Raw genomic sequence first — 26,117 nt, forward strand, 5'->3', positions numbered from 1 at the left:
AGTTAAGACTTTGGGGCACTGTTGGGAAGGCACCATTCTATTTTGCAAAGTGAGGAGGACGTGAAATTTGGGAGGGACCAGCGACAGAATGATACGGTTTGGATTTGTGTCCCCACCCCAATCTCATGTTGAATTATAATTCCCAGTGTTGGAGTGGGGCCTGGTAGGGGATGATTGGATCATGAGGGCAGTTTCTAATGGTTTAGCACCATCCCCCTAGTGCTATCTTGTGATAAGAGTTCTCCCAAGATCTGTCTGTTTAAAAGTGTGCAGCACTCCCCCCTTCTCTCTCTTCCTCCTGCTCCAACCATGTAATTAAGACATGCTTATTTCCCCTTCACTGTCTGCCATAAGTTTCCTGAGGCCTCCCTAGAAGCAGAAGCCTGTACAGCCCACAGAATTGTGAGCCAATTAAATCTCTTTTCTTTATAAGTTACCCAGTCTCAGGTAGTTCTTTACAGCAGTTCAAGAGTAGACTAAAACAACCTGTTAAACATTTGGCCCTTAAAGCTGTTATGAAACACAATGGAAAATCATCACCTACGTGGTGGTTGCCACATTAAGAAGAAATTCTTTATTATTTGTCATAGAAGGAGTATCCAACGGATGGAGAGGGAAAAATACAGTAATGCTTTTCTTTTGCAAGTAATTAAGAACTCAGTTTCTAATAGTTTATGTTGATTGTCTTCTGAGTTGCTCAGAAAGAAAGTGAGAAGTATTTGAGGGAAAGGAAGCTACAGAGTTGCAATCAACAGGTTATCACTGGACACTAATGTGACACTAGTACCTGGATTAAAAAGAACACCCCCTGAAGACCCTGCCTAGACACTGTGCTCAGTCATGACAGCTGAAGGATTTGGAATCCAGAAATCAGAAAGTATTTCTTCCACTTCAGCATGGACTGAAGGACAAACATAAAACTCTTGTCCTCCAGGAAGACGCATTGCTATTAACTAGCAGGTTTGGTGTAGCTCTGCAGGTCTTCTGTGCCAGAAGCATGGTCTTGGGAGTCAAACTGCCTGAATGGAGCTTTCCATGCAGTCCCCAAACTTGGCTTGTTAAGACTCTGACCTTGAGCATGACCTTCCTGATAAGAAAGACTAGGGTGTGTCAGGTCTCCCCATGCTCTGGTTTTCGAGAGAGTACCTGCCAGTCTGGGCTGGGGAGAGTGGGAATCCAGGGATCTATCCTGGTAGAGCACAACCTCTCTGAACAAGTCTCAATGGCTTCCAAACTCGGTAATAGCTGTTGCAGAAGAAAAGTCTTCTTGCTATCTACTCTAATCTTTAACTTGCCAGGGTTCTGAATACTATAATCCAGTAGCCACTCAAGGAAACATTGAAAGTCCGGGCAAAAATAACTTAGAACCAATCAATCCACTTAGTTTTTGCAGCTGGTTTGAAATGCATATGTGAGCAAGAACGAAGAGTTGCTTTGAACTAGGAAATATGTTAAGAAAGCCTCAGGATGACTTTTCCTGGTTTAGCAGGGAACATAAAAGACTGTTAGATCTTGTAAAAAGGAACTCTTTCTAGCAATTAGGTCAAAATAGTTGGTTCAGGAAAGTCGATGTGAAATGGAGTGGTTATAGTTTAAGAATCTATTCTATGAAATATACTTGAAAGGAAGGGGACAGGAAGATAAACTTTAAGTTGTAACAGTGTTTTCTGCCTTACAAGATGCATCAGTTTAGCTTGATAATAACCTGTTTTTCCTCACATAAAAAGCTATAAAATTGGACCTTTATTTTAAAACCAAGCAAAGAAAGCAGACAAGAATATCACTAAAAGAAATTATAAAAAATTAAGATTTGTGGATTTTAAAAAAGCCTCTCAGGTAGTAGACACGTATACTTTGTGCATTTTGGGAAAACATTTATAGACTAATTTCATTTTAAGAATTCACTAGTGCAAGCTATTAACATTGGACCTGACAGAGGATGTTAATAGAATTGTGTTGCTATAGAAGGTTAGTATGAAGAAGACTACAATCCTCTCAAGTGCTGCAAAAGTAGAAATTAGTAATAGCGTGTTCCTGTAAAGTGGTGTGGTTTGTTTCCACCTTCATTTTCCTATCAAGTTCCAGATGACATTCAGAGTGGTCTTAGGCTCTTATATACATGGTCCATCCCCCAGACTGGTTCACAAAGAGAAAAACCATAGTTCTGACACCTTACTACACGTGAGAACAGACACTGCCTCTCAGTGTTAATAGCTCTCCTTGCAGAGGCTGTGTATGTCTGGGTAGGGGACATGGGGGGTCCTAAGCATGCTGCATGCACTCTCAGAGCCATCTGTAGCCACAGCCAGGCAGAGGAAGATAGGGACCATGCGGGGGCAAAACACAACAAAAACCAAACCAACAAGAAGTACAAAAAACAAAATAAAAACCAGAGATATTCTCAATCTTCCCTAATAACCAAAACTTATTGCACTGATCTGAAAAAGGTAAAAGACATTAAAAAAAAAAAAAAAAAAAAAAGCTTCCTTCAATGGTGTACTCAGAGGAAACGATTAACTCTCCAGACAAAATAAATAGACCTTCCCATCAAAGATTGCTATAAAACCAGAAAGACTGACAAAAGAAAGTAGTTATTTTAAAGCTGGCCATTTGGACATATAGAAAACAAAATTCAAAGCCAGGAAGGAGCTAATACTTTGTTCAATATCTCCCAGTATGTTGTAAGAATATTAATAGGTGTTGAGTGAAAAATAAATGTGAGGAAATGCATGTAGTGGGCTTTTTAACTTTTAAGATGTCTCAGAGCCTTTAAATGCCAGTGGGTACCAGGATACTCCTGAAGGGTTCTAGGGTTTATTTCCCACCTGCTGCTTGCCTTCATAGTGCCTTCTCTCTCAGAGCAAGTCCTGAATTGAGAATGCTGAGGACAGCACTTTGGGAGATGCTCATCTAGGCCTCCAAATCCCCTCATTTTCAGAGGCGGAAACTGAAGCCAGGCTCAAAGTCGTCATTCATAGCCAGATAGAAGCAGCATCAGAACTCAACCTGCTCTTCATTATAATTTGAGATTCTTTAGGAGACAATCCTACTGCAGTGGTAATTCAACAGGTGAGAAAATCTAAGAATTCTCTTACCATCAGAAACAACTTTCATAACCCCTACACACAAATTATAAAAACCTAAAAGCTAACTTTCCCTAAATTTCTCCAATATGTTGATCTAATTAGAAAGCACTGGTATCTCAAAGGCATCTCTGATTAGTTACATAATTTACTGAACAAGTCAAAAATGTAACAGGAAATGTCTTACCTTTCCCTCAGAAACCCATACCAGCTGGTTTTGCTGTTGTTGAATTGCTTCTTTCAGTGCACCATACCAACCATCATTCATTGAATTTAAGTTAATTGTAGCTGAAAATAAATTAACGATGTAGTTTTATGGTTAGAGCACTGCCAAAAGTCAGAAGAATTCAACCCTGCTTACAGCTAAATCGTCACTACTGAAAGATGGTATCTGAGGATGCAAACATCTGAAATTTCTATTTTGCTACTGTATATTTTCTTTTAACCAAACAGCAGCTGTTAACACAACAGGAAGCTTTCCAAGAAAAGATCGTGTAAGTTTTAGTATTTGAACACTGTAACATTTTGGCCTACTTAATGTTGCCCAGACACTGTAAGCTGAAAGAAGGCCTTTAATATACTCACTTGTAAAAAGATGGTGATTATTTTTACGAAGTTTATGAGATCGCTCATATAACTTCCTGGCACTTTTCCGAGATTCTGGACATAACCTCATTCTCATCGTTTTTACTCCTTGCTTAGAATCAGGATTAAGAAATACAACAATTGGATACCACTGGGCATAGTTAAGACGATCAACTGCATTTGGTGTTACATCTAATAAAGCATGTTTGTCCTAGAAAAAGAAAGCAAAATATATATAAAGACACAAGACATCAACTAAGAATCATCACATTCAGTTGGGTGTGGTGGCTCACGCTATGCCTATAATCCTAGCGCTTTGGGAGGTCGAGGTGGGTGAATCACTTGAGGCCAGGAGTTCGAGACCAGCCTGGCCAGTATGGAGAAACTCTGTTTCTACTAAAAATACAAAAACTAGCAAGGCATGGTGGTGCACGCCTGTAATCCCAGCTACTTCGGAGGCTGAGGCACAAGAATCGCTTGAACCTGAGAGGTGGAGGCTACAGTGAGCCGAGATCACGCCACTGCAGTCCAGCCTGGGTGACAGAGCAAGACCCTACCTCAAAAACAAAAACAAACAAAATTTCAGTGGTAACGGATCTTTAATTGTATTCTAATGTCTCAGGAGCACATATTAAAAAACTAATTTTAACTTAATTCAATTCCATTTCTAGCCAAATTTCTAAAAACCTTTCCATGAAGTTCACTTTTAAGACTTAGCCCTAACACCGCAATCTGACAGTATTATCCATGTACAGTTAAAAAAAAATTAAGTCTAAGAATTTAATGTTCCTGACATTCCTTATGAATGTAAATATCAAACTACAACTTGAATTGTACTGATGTAATATATAAGCAGTCTGTTAATTACATCGAAACATCATACACTTGTTTTCTGGTAATGAAAAATCATCTTCTGATGCCTACAGGAACTATTCCCTTGAAAGTAATTATCATAATGCTTTTCAGTAAGGGCTTAATTTTCTTATATTATGTCAGTAATAGTCTTAGAAAAATACCTTCTACTTTCAAATTAACCAAATCTCATCCCACTCAAAACCACAATAACATAATGAAATAGGCCAAATTTTAATAACTTACTTGATCTATGATTTGCTTTATTGTATGCAGGCGAATAATGCCAGAGCTACGTTGGTCAGTTCCAGCGTCTCGTGGTTCACTCTCTATTCATTATGTCAGGACAAAATAAGACATCAAATTTTCATTGGTTAGATCAGAGTTTCTCAACTGCTAGCCACCACTGATATGCCCGGATGGACAGTACTTTGTGGAAACTGTCTTATGCATGCAGTACTTAAAGTAAGTTTTAATATGCACACTTCTCTTTTTTTTTTTTTCACTATTTTTCCAACTACTTTAATAGTCTGGAAAAAAATTAGCCATTAAAGAAGAAAAAATATATAGGAATGCACACTGTTTTCTTTTGCCTGGGGCTCTAACATGGCTCAACACGGCACTACCTCCCACCCCTTTTCACACTGTGACATCCAGAGAAAATATTATTTGTATGGCACACTGAGATAAACCGAGGAGGCTGCTCCTTTGCCAAGCTCTAACCAGCCACTACTGGCTGAAGAGGTCAATACCTTGGCATGTCCATCAACCATCAGTAATGGTGCTACAGCAGATTGCCTAGGGAGTTCTGGGTTAGAGACCTTAGTTACATCAGTAGAAGGGGAACCTGGGGGCAGGGAGCTGTTCATCTGTAACTGTGAGACAGCCTATGGCTTCATCCTGGCAACCTGTCTTCACTGGTGTACAATGTGCCAAATGCAGCTTGGACTGGTTTCCAACCACCATCTCAGAGCACAGCAACGTTTGTGACTGTGGTCACAAGGATGAAAGGAAAGGAAGAGCTTTGGTGTTTCAGAGATCAGACAAAGGCAGAGATCTGGAAAGACAAGTCACACTGACGGTCAAGATAAATGGTTTTAGAGAATGAGACTACCATAAGACAAAGCACCACGGGCAAGCAGGGCAGAATTTCAAATCTAGTGAACACTGGAGAATTAAGAAGAAAGACCAACTGGGAATTCTGGCTGGAATAAAAATGCGACTAACTCCTCAATTCAAAAGACTGTCATTAGATTCAAAGAAGATATACAACTAAGCTACCTGAATTCCTCTTTGTGGAGTAAACCTGATTAAACCAATGTATTACCCTTTAAAGGCAGAGCTTTGTAAGTCATCATACTTGCTTTTCCCAAATCTAAAAATCCTAAATTTGGTTATGGGTAAGGGTCACCACCAACTTCTTCAGGTGAAATGTCATCTACAGATAACTTAACCAGGCGCAGTGGTAGGTGCCTGTAATCCCAGCCACTAAGGGAGGCTGAGACAGGAGAATCGCTTGAACCCAGGAGGCGGAGGTTGCAGTGAGCTGAGATCACATCAGTGCACTCCAACCTGGGCAACAGAGTAAGACCTTGTCTCAAACAAAACAAAATAAAACAAAACAAAACCTCTTCTGAAAAAACTAAGAAGACAGAAATATACATTTTCTAACTTGCTCAGATTGTACTCAAATCATGTCTGCAAATATTCGGATATTCAGAAAATAAATATCCTTATTCAATTTAATTGGCAATCAAATGAAAAGCAATGTATTAAAGAAAAGATGATGTTCTGATTCTTTAACATTGTGCAGTTTAAAGATGTTACTGAGGGTCAGCTGGGCGCAGTGGCTCACGCCTGTAATCCCAGCACTTTGGGAGGCTGAGGCGGGCAGATCACGAGGTCAGGAGATTGAGACCATCCTGGCTAACACGGTGAAACCCTGTCTCTACTTTAAAAAAAAAAAAAAATTAGCTGGGCATGGTGGCAGGCGCCTGTAGTCCCAGCTACTCGGGAGGCAGAGGCAGGAGAATGGCGTGAACCCAGGAGGTAGAGCTTGCAGTGAGCTGAGATTGCGCCACTGCACTCCGGCCTAGGCGACAGAGCAAGACTCCATCTCAAGAAAAAAAAAAAAAAAAAAAAAAAAAAAAACGAAACTTACTGAGGGTCATATAGTACCAGTGGGAACAAAATCCCCACCACAACTCTCTGGAAAACAGGATTGCAGAATAATGAAATGAAAATATGCCATTACCTATGAAAAAGGAAAATACGATATAAACTTTTCTAAACAGTATAAATAAAACTTTGTCAAAATATGCTTAAAAGAGTGGAAGAAAATACAATGGAATAAAATATAGGGTGGTGATGGTATGTGTAAAAATTAATTTTCCAACTTTTCGAAACAGAGAATGGCACTTTTATAATTACAAAAACAGTTTAAAAATAAAACAAAACCGGCTGCAGTGGCTCGCACCTGTAATCCCAGCACTTGCGGAGGCCAAGGCCAGAGATCACTTGAGCCTAAGAGCTCACGTTCAGCCCAGACAACATAGGAAGACCTCGTTTCTACAAAAAATAATGATAATAATAATAATAATAAACTAGCCAGGCGTGTTGGCACATGCCTGTAGTCCTAGCTGCCTGGAAGGTTGAGGTGGGTGGATTGCCTGAACCCATGAGTTTGGGACTACAGTGAGCAATGATCTAACCACTGCACTCCAGTATGGGCAAGAGTGAGACTCTGTCTCTAAACAAATAAAGTAAATAAAACAAGGATCTGTAAGCAAAACGTATTTGGCAAACAAAGCACTGCAACCTCAATACTTATACTTACTATCTTGTTATAAATGTCTGCAATAACAACAGCTGATAACATTAGCAATGTTTTATTACCCTTTTCAACTATTTGTGTATTTGTCAGTTTAATGACTCCAAGAGCTGGAATGGAGCAAGAAAGGGTTGTGGTCAAAGCCGAGTCTTGTCACTCGTTCACTGAGGGCCACTAGGAAGTTTAGACTGAAGAAACTGGTAAGGATCCACACAATCACATCCAAGTCTCAGGCTGCTCAACTGTAACACGGATATTATACTCCTTACCTCAGAGCATGACTGTGAGGATTCAACAACATTGTATGTTATCCAATTTTCATATGAAGCCAGGAGTTTCTAAACAGTGATTTTTTTCTCATTAAAAGAATTGGTGGAACAAGGACATGGTCACTGGGGTTTTCTCACCAAATTAAAAGAATGGGATAAACTGCTAATTTTTCACTGACAATAAGTCTTATTTTTATTGAGTGAGTGAATCAGAACTCACTCACTTTAGAGGTGTAACTCCCAACCTCATTTAAGTTAGCCCTGAAGCTACTTACTTGCAATTTGATAAATATCTGGTTCTTCTCTAGCCAGCTTTTCTCTGGCAACATCAGCTATTGGTCCAAAAATGGTTACAGGCCTCAGAAATCCAGCTGGAAAGAAATTCACAAGAAAAACAGCATATATTTTATACTTTTTCTTTCTTAAGCATATTGACGTTAAAGGGTATTAGGTCAGTCTGTAGAAAATAAACCACCTTCTCGAAGAACCACTCTTTCATAAGCTGGAAACTTTGTTTGAACAGGCTGAGCAGACAAATCCTCTCTGCTTTTTCGAAGATTTCTCTTGGAGCTGCGAAGACCTCGGAATCTCCAGAAGTCAGCACGGTCTCCCCCTGCTGTTTTTGGAAGTGTATACTGTACACTGGCTAGCTGCTCAGCTCTACACAAGAAAGGAGAAAATTAAAGTAAGTGCGTTTAAAATGCAAAATGGAAAAAGACCCACAATGAAATGAAATGTACAACACTGGATAGAAGTTCACACGCAGTTTAAATCTTAATGGTTATAACAAAGAGGAGTTTGTAAAGCTAAGCCAGTTATAGATATGAATACAATGAAAAATAATTCTTTACATTACCAAAATTTTCCAGTGGGATTGAAATTATCTATCATCATTTACTTGATTCACTCTATGAGAAGTATCCAAGCATTCATACCTGTTCTTATTAGGAATGATGCCTCGTTCTACCTCCTTATGATTTTTGCCAATTCGAATAGCAAGCCAAGAGCCCAGTTTTCCATTGTACAAGGTATCCACAACACGGAACACCTCTCCTTTGTTAAAACTAAGTCCATAGGGAGACTCCTTTTCATATTCAAAATGGGTTCTTATATAGAAAGAATCTCCTACATCTGATTCTACAATGCGACGATAAACTAAAAGGAATAAAAACAAACACATTATCAATATTTAGTGGGATAACAATCTGAAAGAGTATATTATGTAAAGATGCTATGATAATATCAATAACAGTATCCAACAAATTCTTACTATGTGCCGGGTACTGTATTAAGTATTTGATTTCATGTATTCATCACCGTAAGAACTGAAACTCTTAGTATGTCCATTTTGCAGACTAGGAAACTGATGCAGAAAATACATTAAGTAACCTGTCAAAAGCCACATGCTTGTTTTCTATTATATCTCCTAACTTATCTGCAAACATTACAGACATTTCCAAATCTAAATCAGCAGTTCTCAAATAAAGGTAATTTTATCCCTCGCCATCCAACACTGGACATTTGCCAATATGTAGCTCTGACTGTCCCATCTGTGTACTGAAAGGGTAGGGGGTGTGTGCTAGGGGCATCTTATCTACTGAGCAGAGGTTAGGAATGCTCCTAAATATCCACAATACACAGGACAGCCCCTAAAACCACATTATTTCGTCCAAAATGTCAACAGTGCCAAGGCTGAGAACCCCGGCTCTAAGTGAAAATTGTATCTACTTTATTACAGAAAAAATGGGGTTTTCTCTTGAATTAGTGCTAATAAACAACTGAGTGTATTGCTTAGAAACATCAGCACAAAATTTGAAAGCTGCTCATATATACTTTTGTATGGTTCTGATGGCTAATAAATCAACACTTTCCATCACTTGCACAGGGTTGGACAGCATTTTATTTAAATGAGAATACTATAAAGGTTAGTCCTATTAGCATGCTCTGCTAATGAGAATCATCTGAAATTCTGTGCCCCTAAATGACTCAGAATACGTAACTTTCTCTGAGATTAACAAATTCATTCATCACTCAACTTTGAGTGACTTATTTTGAAAAAATGGAATAAATCCCTTTGTGAGTCCTCAAACTCCACAGGTTTATCTCCTCCATTTTCTGACAGCATCTCACCATCTTTCTTCTTCTGAGCCAATATGGTCACTTCTTCTCCTTTAGGGAGGTCAAGCAGGAAAAGGACGGCTTCTTCTCTTATGATATTTGTAAAATCTACGTTGTTTACCTATTAAAATAAGATTTCATAAATCATTCTTGGCTGTTTAAGAATATGAAAATAACATACACAGATACTCTCAGTCTACCTAATTTGAAAATATCACTCTTTTTTTTTTTTTTTTTTTTGAGACAGAGTCTCCCTGTCGCCCAGGCTGGAGTGCAATGGCACGATCTTGGCTCACCACAACCTCCATCTCCCAGGTTCAAGCGATTCTCCTGCCTCAGCCTCCCGAGTAGCTGGGATTATAGGTGCACACCACCACGGCCAGCTAATTTTTTTATATTTTTAGTAGAGACGGGGTTTCACCATGTTGGGCAGGCTGGTCTCGAACTCCTGACCTTAGATCCGCCCACTTTGGCCTCCTAAAGTGCAGGGATTACAGGCGTGAGTCACCGTGCCCGGCCAAAAATATCATGTCTTTAAGAGGAAAAAACTTATTTTACTTTGGAGAAAAGAATACCCTCTAATTTTAAAAAAACAGAAAGTGAGTGAGTTGAAGGTATAAATTTATTCAAATAGATTCAGTGTGTCCTGACATTAAAGATAATCTGTTGTAAAATTTAACCAATTTAGATGAAAAAAAGATAACTTTTTACAAGTTGTTGAGAAAAAAAATCAAAAGAAAATGGGATTAGAAAGACAGTCTGCACTATGGCATCCCTGTAACAGCATCTGTGTAATGCAGGCTCAGTGTTTGCCAAGTAAATATTTACTTCTATTAGAAGCTTCTAAATGCCAAAATGAACTTATCAAAATGTCACCAGTGACTGTGTGCAGGATTACAGGCAGGTTTTCTTCTTTCCACCTTTTGGAAATTTTCCAGATTTAAAAAAAAAAAAAAAAAGCCAAAAAGCCCACAAACAAAAAAATCTGACATGCACCACTTTTATGATACAAAACAAAACTGAACTATTAAGAAACATTTTTTAAGTCAGGCGCAGTGACTCATGTCTGCAATCCCTGCACTCTGGGAGGCCAAAGTAGGTGGATCGCTTGAACCCAGGAGTTTGAGACCAGTCTAGTGAAACCCCGTCTCTACAAAAAATACAAAAATTTGCCATGTGTGGTGGTGAATGCCTGTGGTCCCAGCTACTCAGGAGGCTGAGGGGAAGCTCGTTTGAGCCCAGGTGTTTAAGGCTGCAGTGAGCCGTGATCACACCACTGCATTTCAGTCTGGGTGACAGTGAGGCACTGTCTTAAGAAAAAAAAAAAAAAAGACACATTTAAAAAATGTATGCCCTGATTACTTCAAAACAGGATTAAGAGGTGGGTAAGAAAATAGGTCTCTTTAATTTCCTTGGTATAGTGAACATTATTATATATGTTGTATTTAAATGTTTTTGACATAACTTGATTGACAACTATGTAAACATCTTCAGAAAGAATCACCGTATCAGATCAGATGGAAATAGGTCTGAAGTCACGATGATGCCTTGACTTTTTGACATGCTAAGTTTGAAGGGAAAAAGAGGAGGATTTAATGAGCAAAGGACAGGGCTCAGGAAATCGCTCAGAGTGAAAAGATTTTAATTGTGAGCTGCTCACTTGAGCAACCAAACCCAAGAAAGAGGCAGTATAGCAAGAGAAGCAGAGAATAACCAACATTCCCCAAGTTTTAAAAGTATCAGTAAAGAAGGCAGGAAAAGAATAAAAGAATTAGAGTACCAGAATGGCAGTATTATGGAATCTAAGGAAGAAAGTACTTCAAAAAAGATTAAGACAGTCAAAACGCTGCTAAAAAATAAATAAATAAAATGAGGCTTGAGGATGACATTAGCTCAGCCATGGCTTATTGAAAACTGAGCTTCAGTAGTGGTGAAGGTGGAAGCCAGGCTGTAAAACTGTATGACCACAATGACTGACAAGAAAACAGGCAAGGGCCTCAACTACATCCTTCAACAAGTTCAACAGCAAAACAGGACAAATAAGACAGTGGAAGATAGATGAAGAACCACGGGAGACAGAAAGAGAAGAAAGTCAACAAAGCTACAAGATTCTGGAGCAGAGAGGAGGCTGAATCCAGGACACTGGCAAGAGGCAGGCTGAACACAGAAAGAGACCAGAATAGAGAGGCCACGGTAAAGACTTTGTGGTGGAGAGGCAGAATAAATGCAGGAGCTTACAATGGACAGATACCTTCTGATTAAAATGAGACATAGTTTAATCTAGCAAATCAAACGGAGGTTTGGATATTTTAAAAAGAAACAGGAGACAGATTAAGATGGTACTGTGTCACTAGATGACACTGTTTATGGGGAAGGAAGGGAGGACTCTATAGACTCTCTTGATAATCTGCAGCTAACCTGGGCTTTGCTGATTTATGTAACAGATCCTGTCTCTTGTGGAGCATGAAGTTTCAAAGCCAGGCAGCTTACACATCCGCCTTTAAGGTGAATTCCATCTCCCTGTGCCTGAGCCATTATCTGGGGTTAAGAAGGTCCCAGAGGCTGGGTGGCCTGCTTCAAGATGACTCATATGGGAGTGGAACACCGGATGTTGCTTGCTGGCAAGTTGTGGCCCATGGCAGAGTCTTGCCAGTCTGAACGTTTACTTGAACTTCCAAAGACTACTTGGTAGATATTATCATCGGGATATAAGACTTATTTTCTTCTATTTCTGTGAACACTAGTGGTAGAAATGAAATGTCATATTCTTTACTAACACATAATATAGCAGTAAACAAGAGCAAGATACAAGAATGGGAAGTGAGAAGTTATGCATAAGGTAGACCTGATGGATTTTGACTTGAAAGTTTAATTGGCTCAATGGAGACTGCATACAGATTACAATCTAATTACAGTAGTAAGCTTGTTGTTTGATACCTTTTTCTGGTGATCCAAGTACTTTCTAACCCATGTAAGTTGCAATACTGACGTACCCTGAGAATTTGATCACCTTCCTCTAAGCCTTCCTTGGCTGCAGGGCTATCTTCTAGAACGCCAGCTACAAATATTCCAACATCATTTCCACCAGCCAGTCGCAATCCCACACTATCTCCTTTTCTGAATTTTACCAATTTCATGCTGGGTCTGTTAAAACAGATATTTCATTTGAAACAGTTAAGAAGAGCTTAAAACATTATAGCAAACACTACAGTGAAAACCATATTCAAAATTAAATAAAGAAACATCATTTCTACAACTTCCCACATACCATTGATTTACTAAATAAAATTTAGTGTTAGAATTCAAACCAGACTTAATAACACTATTTTCTGATTAACAAAGTTTTGGAATATTCAAATTTAATATGCAAGTATTATTTTACATAACTAATTTATAAGATCACTTTGTAAAACAATGTTTTCTCAACTCTCAAACAGTCTTGGGAATACATGGTACATTCCCAATGGCTAAAAACATCTTCCATTTTTTCTACCCCAAATCACACAGCATTTCTATTAAATAACTGAAAAGTCAAAATTTTTTAAATAAAGGTAGAAATTGAACTATAAATTGGCTAATTTTCCTGACAGGATGGAGTCAAAATAAGGCTCCAAGCATTGTGATTTCTACATGCAATAGAGAGTGATTTTTAAAAAAAACTTTGCAGTTGGTGGACTCTTTCAGTAGTTGACAGTAGTTAACTTACTTGGCTGCCCCTCTGAGTTTTACAATGCAAATCATATAGTCATTCAGCCTTTCTAGATTAGCCCCACATCCAATCTCTGTCCCTTTCTAGTTCTCTGAATGGAAAAAAAATAATGCATACACACCCATCTCTAGCATCAGTGTAGTGTTGAAACCTTGTGACACTCCTCAAAACAAATACTAAAAGATGCCTTATAAGAACTGACTGGACAGAAACAGATTGTAATTAAAAATTACCCACAATATTTCCTTTCTAGGTATTCATAAGTACTCCCACATTCCTAGCCAAGAAAATACACTATGTTACCTATTCTGACAAGAAGGTAGAAAAAAATCCCTATAGCCTTTATTATGTAATAACCAAATTATTAGAAACTAACAGATAACAAAAAAACACAAGTCAAATAAATGAATGAATGTGCTGAGGAAGGAGAGATTTCTAGTCTCTTTAAGCCAACTAGAGATCATCTTAACTTTCAGAACTTACTATTTATTCACTTCTGATTGGGTGACCTGACCTGGAACTAACATCAGCTTGTCATAACAGTAAGAGCCTGAGAATCAGAAGAGGTCTCTCACTGGCTGGTGGCATCATTGATCCCTCCATGAAACTATTTACCATCTTTATTACAAATGGTCCAAGTCCCTTGGTTGTAGTGGTATCCTAGCCAGGTCAAAAGCATTCTCATAGATTCCTATCCTAAACCCACTGTACTGAAAGCTCTTTAAATATTTCCTCGAAGTCCTTAAGACTCCAGGTCTAACTGGGTGTGGTAGCTCAAGCCTATAATTCCAGCACTTTGGGAGACTGAGGCAGGAGGACTGCTTGAGCCTAGGAGTTTGTTACCAGCCCTGATCAACACAGCAAGATCCTGTCTCTACTAGAAAACAAAACAAAACAAAAAACAAAAAACAATTGGCTGGGTTTCCTGGCTCGTTGCCTGTAGTCCTAGCTACTCCGAAGACTGAGGTGGGAGGATTCCTCGAGCCTAGGAGTTTGAGGTTATGGTGAACAATGATCACACCATTATACTCTAGCCTGGGTGACAGAGTGAGGCCCTCTTTAAAACAAAACAAAACAAAAACAAAAAGACTATAAGTCTCTGGAAATCCTCTTTTAACCCTGACCAATCTAATGTGCTTCAGAAAGTAAAAAAACTGAGCACAGTATCCACCCTTTAGTAAAACCTGGCTTCTGAAAACCACTGTTAGAAGACAACTTTAGGCCAGATCTCACCAACAGTGTCATGTGCCTTCGATGACTGACATTTCATACTTAGTCCTGCCTGCAATATGTTAACTACTTGCAATAGCAAACCAGACTAACTTCTGCATCAAATCCATTCATTGGCTTTAAATGAAAAACCAAACCTTTCCTGGCACAGCTACTAATCCTGCCCACATCCACAAATCCTCTTTGGTATTTGTTCTCCCAGGGAAGGAGGTCTCTGGAATTTTTCTTTCTTTCTTTCTTTTTTTGAGATGGAGTCTTGCTCTGTCACCCAGGCTGGAGTGCAGTGGCATGATCTTGGCTCACTGCCAGCTCCACCTCCTGGGTTCATGCCATTCTCCTGCCTCAGCCTCCCGAGTAGCTATTAAAATTGTACAATTTTAAACTTGTAAAAGCCCCATCTCTTTCAGAAACTACTTCTATCTACCTAGCTGGGTCTAAGACAACCACCCAATTTTCTTTAGCAATGAAAATACGAGAGTCAGGGGTCCAGATCCAACCCATTTGAGGAAATCTGCCAATTTTCAATTATTCACATCATGTCCCCTTTACCAGTGCCAATAAAAAACTAATTCGGGCTGGCCATGGCGGCCCACATCTGTAATCCCAGCACTTCGGGAGGCTGGTGGACTGCTTGAGCCCAGGAGTTTTAGACCAGTCTGGACAACATGGTGAAACCTCATCTCTCTAAAAATACAAAAATTAGCTAGGTGTGGTGGTATGTGTCCTTTCGTCCCAGCTACTCAGGAGGCTAAGGTGGGAGGACTGTTTGAGCCCGAGAGGCAAAGGCTGCAGTGAGCCGAGATTGTTCCACAGCATTCCAGCCTGGGCGACAGAGCAGAACCCGGTTAAAAAAAAAAAACTAACCAAACAAACAAAAAACTAATTTGCTGATCATGATGGTTTGAAATTTGTTTACAAATTTACATCTCAATTCTACCAAGTATAAAAGGTAATGAAAGGCGTTAAGATAGCAAAAACTAGCCGGGTGCGGTGGCTCACGCCTGTAATCCCAGCACTTTGGAAGGCCGAGGCGGGTGGATCACCTGACATCGGGAGTTCAAGACCAGCCTGACCAATATGGAGAAACCCCGCCTCTACTAAAAACACAAAATTAGCCAGGCATGGTGGCGCATGCCTGCAATCCCAGCTACTCAGGAGGCTGAGGCATGAGAATCGCTTGAACCCGGGAGGCAGAGGTTGCGGTGAGCCGAGATTACGCCACTGCACTCCAGCCTGGGCAAAAAGAGCGAAACTCCGTCTCAAAAAAAAAAAAAAAAAAAAAAGATAGCAAAAACTTACTTATGAGTTGCTAACTACCCTAGAACAGGTTCTCAAACAATCTCAACCATGATTTTGCCCCCAAGGAAACATCTGGCAATGTCCAGAGATAATTCTAATTGTCACAATTAGGGAACTGCTATTGGCATCTAGCGGCCAGGAATGTTGCTAAACATGCCACAATGCACAGGACAGCCCCTCACGATAAATGCTTACCTGGCCCAAAATGCCACTAGTGCTGAGACTGAGAAACACATTTTTTTTTTTTTTTTAACGCTCCATTGGAAAGCTGTGGAAATTCTGATGTCTGAACAGAATTTTTTTTTTCTAATTCCTAACTTAAAAACTAGGCAGGAGAGAGTGGTGAGAAAGAATGCATCCAAAAATTTCCTCTGTTGTCTAATTTCTAACTGACTATCATATATAAGTAGCAGAATGTTAAATAAAAAAACTAATCATAGTATTAGGTGGTATGTACTATTTTAAAAAATATATGCAATATGGTTTACAATTAAATTCCTACTCTAAATAATGCCTAATAATGAACAAAGAAAACAATACAACTTTAACACTGTATTACCGAAGAATCCCATCTTCATGAGTTGAATTAGGTAGGACACCATCTGATGGGCTGACAGGTAAATCCACATCTGGTTGCCCAACCTGGGCATACACAGGCTTTGGTTCTAAGAAAAAAAATTGGGTAGGACTCACTTCAGAAAAACATGGAATAATAATGCAAGCAACCAGGCAATATATAATTCATAAGTTCAGAGAACCTGATGAGGAACATATCTACCACATGTATTAAGAGTACATTTTATGGTAATAAATTCTGAAGTCTTTATAACAAGTAGGTATGTTACACATTCACCGTGTTTTCCATAGTTCCAGCAATCAGAATTTGAAAAATCTATTCTTTAGGAACGAATAACAAAAATAGATGAGAAGAGAGAATTCCTACATTTCCCTGTTAAGACTACCCAAGTAGCTACCTTTCCTCATTATGCTAAAATTTGGTTTTCAATAACCGTATTTCTGCCACTAAGCAAGCAGAGCAAGAAAGACGATTTGAGAAAAGGAAGTGAAAGACATCAGAAGCAAAATCTCCAGGCCTCCCAGGCAGCGGATCTTAGCACCCTGCTGATTCTTCTGTTCTGTCTTCACAGACAGCTTGAAAAGGGTTCCTGGCTCAGACACAGCGGCTTGCGCCTGTAATCCCAACACACTAGGAAGCCGAGGTGGGAGGACTGTTTGAGGCCAGGAGTTGGAGACCAACCTGGACAACAAAGCAAGATTCCATCTCTCCCAAAAAAACACCCCACAAAGAAACCAGAAAACCCAAAATAGCCAGGTGTGGTGGTGCACACCTGTAGTAGGGAGGATCAGGTGGAAAGACAGCTGGAGCCCAGGAATTTTGAGGTTACAGTGAGCTAATCACACCACTGCACTCCAGCTGGGTGACAGAGTGAGACTGTCTCAAAAACAAAAACAAAAACAAAAAACCATAAACAAATAAAGGTATAATCAGTAAGATGTTTATGAAAACACTTTCAAAAAAGCAAAATAACTTTTTTTCTAACTTTTTGAAGCCAATCTCATATTTCTCTTTAAAGAGCAGTGTTGGAAAACAACTTTCTTAATTGCAAGAAGTTGTTAACGATGAACATTTTCCATCTAGAAAGTAAAGGATAATATTCATGAAAGGCTACTGATTTGTGCCAACCTGCTACCCATAAGGGAAAATGCTGGAAGTCATATGCAGACAAATTCACACATGAGAACAACAACAATTGCATCTTTAAAATCTTCTGTAAATCCTAACAATTACTTTACTCTGATTGCAAACATTTCTTGAACTTAGTGTTTTGTTATGCTTACCTGGAAGAGAAGGTGTTTGTTTCTCATTTCTTTCAACTGTAACTTCTTCTACTGTTTTAGGTGTGTGATCATCAGCATGCTTTACAGGAGTTGAGACAGCCCCAGGCTTAGAAATTCTCTCTTCATCTCTACTCCGGAGACTATATGTCATTGAAATAAAAAATCAAGAGCATAAGAATGATTCTGGAAAGCATCTGTAAGAGAACAGTGTAAGAAGAGGCAATGCAACTTAAAAACAATGACAACCTGCTCTAACAGATACCAAAATATTATAAAAACCTAGTAATTAAAACTAGAATAGCATTACCACAGAAAAACCACATAGATTAATGTAATAAAATCAGAAATGAAGAAATACATCTATAATAGCAAAATTTATTATGAAAGTAGCATTCCAAAACTGTTGGAGAAGAAACACAACATTTAATAAATGGTGTTGGGACAACTGTCCACAAATGTAGAAAAATTAAATCCCTATGACAAAAATAAACTGATTTCAGATAAAATCAAGTCCTAAAAAAAGAGTTTAAACATTCACATAATCAATAGGAGTCTTTTAAAGTAAGACTCAATGAAGCCACAGTATATCAACAAAAGTGATTACATAAAGTACGTGCAAATAATTGGGAAAAATATATAATACTGGGCTGAACTAAATGAAATGGGAATTCTTTAGTTCAAACAGCTCAATGTTAACAATTTCACACAGTTTGACCAAATATAAATGCTGACTATGTACTGACCTAAGCAACATACATAAGAATTTGATACTTAAAAAAAGAAAAGACAGGTATGATGGGTCACGTCTGCAATTCCAGCACTTTAGGAGGCCAAGGCAAGAGGACTGCTTGAGCCCAGAAGTTTGAGACCAGCTGGGCAACATAGCACGCTCCATACTCTGTAAAAAAAATTTAAAACTTAGCCAGGCACTGTGGCTTGCTCCTGCAGTCCTAGCTATTTAAGAGGCTGAGGTGGGAGAATTGCTTGAGCCAAGGAATTGGAGGCTGAAGTGAGCTATAATAAAGCCACTACACTCCAGCCTAGGCAACAGAGCAAGACTCCATCTCTTTGAAAAAGAAAAAGAGAACTATAAATCAATCAGGACAACTCAAGAGAGAAATGCAAAAATACAAAGAGGCTTTTCAGCAAAAAGGATGTACAAACACGTAATAAATATGCAAACACATTTAACCTCACTAGGAACTAGGGAAATACAAATTAATTAGAAACTGTATTATTGGCCAGGCGCAGTAGCTCACACCTGTATTCCCAGCACTTTGGGAGGCCGAGGCGGGCGGATCACGAGGTCAAGAGATCAAGACCATCCTGGTCAATAAGGTGAAACTCTGTCTCTACTAAAAATACAAAAATTAGCTGGGCATGGTGGCATGCACGTGTAGTCCCAGCTACTCGGGAGGCTGAGGCAGGATAATCTCTTGAACTCGGGAGACAGAGGTTGTAGTAAGCTGAGATTGTGCCACTGCACTCCAGCTTGGCAACAGAGCAAGACTCTGTCTCAAAAAAAATAAAAAAAAAAAATCATATTATAATCCACGAGAACTTTCACGTGATAACATCACTGGTAGGGAAAGATATGGAGAAACAGACATATTCACAAAATGATGGTAAAAGTTTATGACTATTTGAAGGCAAAATGGAAACTATCAAAACAAAAAATGTAACTAGGTCATACCTTGTAATTCCACTTCTATATTTATTCTAGAGAAATATTAACAAATGTACTCAAGAAAACATTTATAAGAACATTCATTCTAGTATCAGTTTGTGGCAAGAAACAAAATAAAACTAAATATTCAATAATTTCCCCAGATAAACAGAAATCGTACAGTGTACCAAGACAATATATATTTTAAAAGAAGCCAATAAATGCATCTTTAATACAAAGATAAATCAAGATCTATAATTTTACAAAGTATCATGTATATATGGTTTTCCAGCTGCAATCTCCCAACCTTGGAAGAACAAAATAATTTGTTTAATTATCCTGGACCACAGAAAAATATAAAAAGCTCCCTAATTCACTTAAAAAAACCCTTTATTTCCAAACATATACAGCAATACAGACAATAGTATCATAAAATCCCATGTACTCATCTTCAACAATTATCAATACTCTGGTCCTCAGCATTCCAATCCGGGGCTACCAGAACCTTTAACATCCAAATCTTGATGACAACAGTACAAAGAGTGAAAATAGTATTTTTCATTATGAATGGAGGAAAAAATTCTAAATAAATAAAATACTAGCTAGGAGAATACAGTAGTATATTAGAAGACTATCATCAGGGTTATTTCAAGGGTGCAAGATTAGTTCAACATTAGGAATTTGTTGACACAATTCATTATTGTGCACAAATATTTACAGAAAAAAAGTGTTACTATCCAACAGGCATGAGAAAATCTGCAGTCATTCCTAAACAAAAAATGAAATAAGCAATATAATTATGAAAGAAACTATTTTCTACAACCAAGAGCAAACACCCTATCAAACGGTGAAATGCTGAATGTATTTACACTATTTACATCAAAATCAGTGACAGGACAGTGATACCTGTGAACACTACTGTTAATTCACTCTGATTTTGAAGACCCAGGTAATATAATCATGAGCTGATGGTCCCAAAATATTGAAAAAAACAAAAGACAACAAAAAAAACCTTAATGAATATTAAAGACTACAAAAAATTTTCTGAATTAAGATAAAAAAAACCTTTTGTCAATATCAACGATCAGATGGAAATGAAAACGAAAAAATAACACCAGTAACAAGAGCATTAAATATTCCAAAACTTTAGACTGGGGGAAGTCTTCGCAAGTAAGACAGAAATTTGGAAGCCATAAAGGTATCTGACATAATAATAAAGTCACAGTAATATCTGACAAGATTAAAAATTTTTACTTGCATAGTAAAAGATATTATAAAGACTTACATTTGAAACACATCTGTATCAGTAATCTGGTACTATCCATTAAAATTTTTAAACAACACAAACACACTCTTTGAAGACTTTAGAAATAAAATGCACCAGCACAGTACATGAAATCAAGTACAGTAAGTACGAAGGTGCTTACTGCCATGTTTTTGCAGGCAAACACCTAGAAACAAGATATCCATAATATGGAAAGTTTTTAATCAAAAGAATAAACTGGATGTTCACCTTGTATTGTTCAACTGAAATAATTTAGCTGAGTAATAATTCAAAACCTGATCTCTTAATTTTTAAAAGAAAAACCCAAACACTATATATGATAGCAAATGTCAGTATGAGTCTGGAGAATGGCTTAATTCAAGAAGAGTGAGAATTGGGGGTGAACTGGGGGTGAAGTGGAGTTGGTGGATTTGATCTATTTCACTTGTTCTAATAAGCATACATTGTTTGTAAAAGACTATTAAAATTAGGTACAATGAAAGAGAACGATACGTACAGACATGAAAATAACTCTAAAACGGCCAGGCGCGGTGGCTCACTCCTATAATCCCAGCACTTTGGGAGGCTGAGGCGGGCGAATCACAAGGTCAGGAGATCAAGACCATCCTGGCTATGGTGAAACCCCATGTCTACTAAAAATGCAAAAAATTAGCTGGGTGTGGCGGCATGCACCTGTAGTCCCAGCTGTTGGGGAGGCTGAGGCAGAAGAAGGGCATGAACCCAGGAGGCAGAGCTTGTAGTGAGCCAAGATCGCACCACTGCACTCCAGCCTGGGCGACAGAGTGAGACTCTGTCTCAAAAAAAAAATTAAAAAATAAATAAATAAATAAATAAAATAACTTCAAAATAAAATGCCAAGTAAGACACACAGATTACAGAATACATACAGCAGGATACCATATAGCTATTTAAAAAGTTATCTCTATAATACAAACAGACATGTTTGCACATGCCCATGTGCAGACAAGCAACAGATATCAAACAAGCAACAGTGGCTCACCTTGGAGGGAAAAATAGCCAAAATAGTAGCCAAGAGGAATTTTAGAGTTATCTCTACTATTTCAACTTTTACAAAAATGTACTTATGTATTATTTATAAAGATTGAAAAAATATATTTAAAATTATTTTTAAATAAAGCCTAACTTTAAACAAAAAATTTGGTTTTATTAGCGCATATTATTAGCAGTCTCTTTTCAGGAAAAGGTTTCTTTCTATGTTGTCTTCCTGAAGGAGTAAAACGTAAGTACTTTGCATAGTTTCTATTTTTGTATTCATTTAACCATTCTGTGGAGGTATATTCTGCTTTTAACTTGGTATATTCTTAATGAGCTGCACTGAAGTAAAACAATCTTTTAGGTGGGAAAAAAAAGCCAAGATATTTTCTAACTTAAATAAGGATGAGCTACTTTTAAATTGTAAAAGATGGGCCAGTTACATATGCAAATGATGTTTAACAAGAAACATTACTCCTGTAATCCCAGCACTTTGGGAGGCCAAAGTGGGTGGATCACCTGAGGTCGTCAGGAGTTCGAGACCAGCCTGGCCAACATGGTGAAACCCCCCCTAATTAGTCGTGTGTGGTGGCACACACATGTAATCCCAGATACTTGGGAGGCTGAGGCACAGGAATCGCTTAAACCTGGGAGGCAGAGGTTGTAGTGAGCCGATATTGCGCCAATGCATTCCAACCTGGGCAAGACAGTGAGACTTTGTCTCAATAAATAAATGAATGAATCAATCAATCAATACATTATAAAAGATAAAAATTTTTAGCTATTGCTTGTGTAATAAAATACAATTAGCTAAGTATAAATCAACAAAATTAAGCTCTATCCCCAAATTGTGCTGTGCTCCTCAGATTAAAAGGACAGTGCAAAATAGTAAATTATCCCTGCATTCTTTGCATTAAAAAATACAAATAATATATTATAAATACAAAATTATTTTTAAAAAGAGAAAAGTGAAAAAATGAGTTAAAAATGAGTATTTTTAAAAATAATGACTTACTCACAAAATTTTAATAGTTCTACAGATTTCTATTGCACTGTACAAAGCAGAATTTGTTTAGAAAAGGTAACAATCCCAATTAATTTTCTTCTTTCTTGTAACTGAGCAAAACGTCTAAACATTAAAATGTGATTAACAGAGTTACCATCTTGGTATTTTAACTTACAATATTTTAACTCAAATGCTCTCCTCAATGATAAACAATAGGTTGTCACTGGCTATACATGTAGAGCTCTTGCTCCATGTATCACACAAAACTCCTGGGCGTATTTTTATCTTTGGCTAATTTGTAAACCCCATTGCTAATTACCTTTTTGTCCTGTGATATAATCATTATAACTTTAAATGAAATTAGCCTTCAAAAACATTCCACATAAATAGGACTCACACCACTCTATTCAAGTTTTCATACAATTAATATTTGAAATATTAGCTCTTTTTAGTGCATTTCCATTACCTACCAAAAGATGGAGGTATTATTCAATAATACATAAAGAACTAGAACAGTAGTGTTTAAGAGAATTATAAAATGAGCTGCTTATGTAATCAAAACTTTTCTAGAATCCATGTTAAATAAAATATGGTGAAATCAATTTATAAATTGTATTAACTCAATGTATCTAAAATAGTTCATCATCTAAGTTATTAATGAGGTATTTTATATTTTTTATATACTACGTTTTCCAAATCCAATGTGCATTTCACACTAACAATACATCTCGATTTGGACTGGCCACATTTCAAATGTTCAACAGCCACATGCGGCTAGTGGCTATGGTGTTGGACAACGCAGATCTAGAGTTACAGCACAAAATAAAATAATCAACTTTTCCAAACGTAAAAATGTTCTATCACAAGCAAATGTGACTATGAAGTCAAGATACAATCTGAATTTACACATGAAATTAGTCAACAATCAGTGGCAATTACTGAAAGAAATGGGTGAGGTTGTGATAATGAATCACATTTTCCCCAAACCTTCCTCACGTAATTCCTTTTTTTTTTTTTTTTTTTTGACTCAGGTTCTCAGTGTTGCCCTGGCTGGAGTGCAGCGGTACAATCATACTTCGCTGTGGCCTCAGTCTCCCAGGCTCAAGCAGTCCTCCCACCTTAGCCTGCAAGAGCAGCTGGACCACAGGTACGCGCCACCATACCCTGCTAACGTTTTCTGCTTTTTGTAGAGATGGGGTTTCGCTATGTTGCCCAGGCGAGTCTCGAACTTCTGGGTTCAAGTGATCCTCTCACTTCAGCTTCCAAAACTGCTGGGATTACAGGTGCAAGCCACCATGCCCAGCCCTTCCTCACATAACTCTATCCTAATGGCTCTCGATATTTAAGCTTAAAAACATGTCTGTGGTTTTGTTTTGCTATTATGAGGAAAGCTTTCTATAAAAATTATGCGTTAGGAGTCAGACTCATGTTTATGTACTCTAGCTCCTGGTAGCCTAGAAGGAAACTTTGGGCATTTTAAGGTACCGCAAGACCCTCTTATGGGCACTTTTGCTTTTCTCCAGAAGCGTAAGACGGGTTTCTGGTTTTTTTTTGTATTAACTTGCACGTATTAATCTAAAGGTAATGACCTTGTTATCTAGAGGCTAAGAGCTACTTGAAAGCTCTAGACAAGACAGCTGCCAGACAAAGGCAGACTGGAAAGGAGTCTCTGAGAGAGATTTTATAGCTCCCATGAATGGACTCACTGTAAGCAGAGCCTTCTTTAGGTCTAACCCAATCAAATATGTGACCAGGGCAGCCGATTAATGCACACTCGGTTAGATTGGCAAGGAGTAACATGGTGTTTCAAGTACAAAACTTCGGTTGTGAAATCGCAGCTGTTTGGAGCCGTTTAGTATAGGCAGAGGGCAGGCAGCATGGTCAGTGCAGGGTCCTGGGGAGACACTGTAGGAGAGAAGGTGCATCCCCTCAGCATGCTCCTGCAGTACCCAGCATCCTAAAGTACTCAGTGGCCAGCAGCCTGCTCCAGACTCTTTCAAACGGTTCTGTCGTGTGAAGTCTCCCATGAGATACCTCTCCAGCACATGGGAGTAAAACCATGCAAGTTCGCCTGGTGACATACCACAGCAAATTCTCGGCCACTCAGTGAGCCACAGCTGTTCTCCTTCCAAGAAGGCCAGATCTCAGCCCTGAGGATGGGTGGGTGGGAGCCTCCTCCTTTGGCACTCTATCTCAGCACCAAGGAGAGTAGCTGCTCCTTCTATCTGTGGTTCTTTTTTGTTTTGTTTTTGAGACGGAGTCACGCTCTGTCCCCCAGGCCGGGGTGCAGTGATGCAATCTCGGCTCACTGCAACCTCTGCCTCCTGGGTTCAAGTGATTCCCCTGTCTCAGCCTCCTGAGTAGCTGGGATTACAGGTACATGCGGCCATGCCCAGCTAATTTTTTGTATTTTAGTAGAGGCAGGGTTTCACCGTGTTGCCCAGGCTGGTCTTGAACTCCTGACTTCAGGCAATCGGCCTGCCTCAGCTTCCCAAAGTGTTGGGATTACAGGTGTGAGCCACCGCGCCCAGCCCTATCTGTGGTTCTTAATCTTCAGAGCTCTCTTTAGCTCTTACCAGTTAACCCCTCATTACCCCCGTTGTGTTTCATTTCTTTACATTCAACTTTCTCTGTTCATGAACACTGGGCTTTCTCTGTCTCCTGATTTTAAGATATGCCTGGTCGCCATTTCATAGCATTTTCCCTTTTACTTCTAGCTCTATGAACACCTTTTCAATAAACTTGATGTGCTTTATTTAAAAAATAACCTTCATACAGGAAACAAACGGAGGTCTGAACATTCACTCTAGTAGAATATCCTTTTATAAAGCCAACTCCCCATTACAAATTAAAGACTTATACTACAAAAACGGATTTATACATACTTTTTACAAGTTCACTAATCGCCTAAGGTAGGCAAGAACACCACAGTTTAGGTGAAAACAAAAGCTAGCTACTAATCCCTTTAAAAGGTATTGGATTATCTCAGCCACAATTAACAATAAAAATATGCTAAGAATTTAAGTTAACCGTATTCCAAAGTTTTTTCCACTGACAGGAAAACGTCAGCCTGGAAGGCTCTATTGCATATAAGATAGAAAAGTGAAGGCACACTCCAGTTTCATACTTAGAATGTTGCAATCACTGCTAATCCTCTAATTTTATATGGAAACAAATATATACACATTGAAGTTCCTCCTTCACAGCAATTAAAAAATTGTCTCTCTCTGCACTGGTACCCAAAGAATTCTGGGGATGAGAAAGCAAGAGATACAGGGCTGGTACTTGGGAACAAAAGGTAAAAAAGTTGCCCAGGAAGTATGCTGAGAAGG

At 38.5% G+C, this 26,117-nt stretch overlaps 1 protein-coding gene across 5 annotated transcripts in view; it reads right to left on the reverse strand.

The window, feature by feature from the left end:
• The window catches only part of TJP1 (tight junction protein 1), a 288,086-nt gene that overhangs the window by 23,332 nt on the left and 238,637 nt on the right, over nt 1–26,117 (reverse strand). For all 5 annotated transcript variants that reach the window (XM_023187696.2, XM_023187694.2, XM_023187699.2 and 2 more), the window contains 10 exons: nt 17,836–17,975; nt 16,535–16,640; nt 12,731–12,881; nt 9,750–9,858; nt 8,555–8,774; nt 8,095–8,279; nt 7,895–7,990; nt 4,767–4,849; nt 3,669–3,879; nt 3,271–3,371 (listed from right to left, as the gene is read on the reverse strand). In XM_023187696.2, coding sequence (XP_023043464.1) covers nt 3,271–3,371; nt 3,669–3,879; nt 4,767–4,849; nt 7,895–7,990; nt 8,095–8,279; nt 8,555–8,774; nt 9,750–9,858; nt 12,731–12,881; nt 16,535–16,640; nt 17,836–17,975 — 1,402 coding nt within the window. The remainder of the gene's footprint in view (nt 1–3,270; nt 3,372–3,668; nt 3,880–4,766; nt 4,850–7,894; nt 7,991–8,094; nt 8,280–8,554; nt 8,775–9,749; nt 9,859–12,730; nt 12,882–16,534; nt 16,641–17,835; nt 17,976–26,117) is intronic.

The sequence above is a fragment of the Piliocolobus tephrosceles genome, chromosome 6 (assembly GCF_002776525.5).
Source record: "Piliocolobus tephrosceles isolate RC106 chromosome 6, ASM277652v3, whole genome shotgun sequence".
Lineage (NCBI taxonomy): Eukaryota > Metazoa > Chordata > Mammalia > Primates > Cercopithecidae > Piliocolobus > Piliocolobus tephrosceles.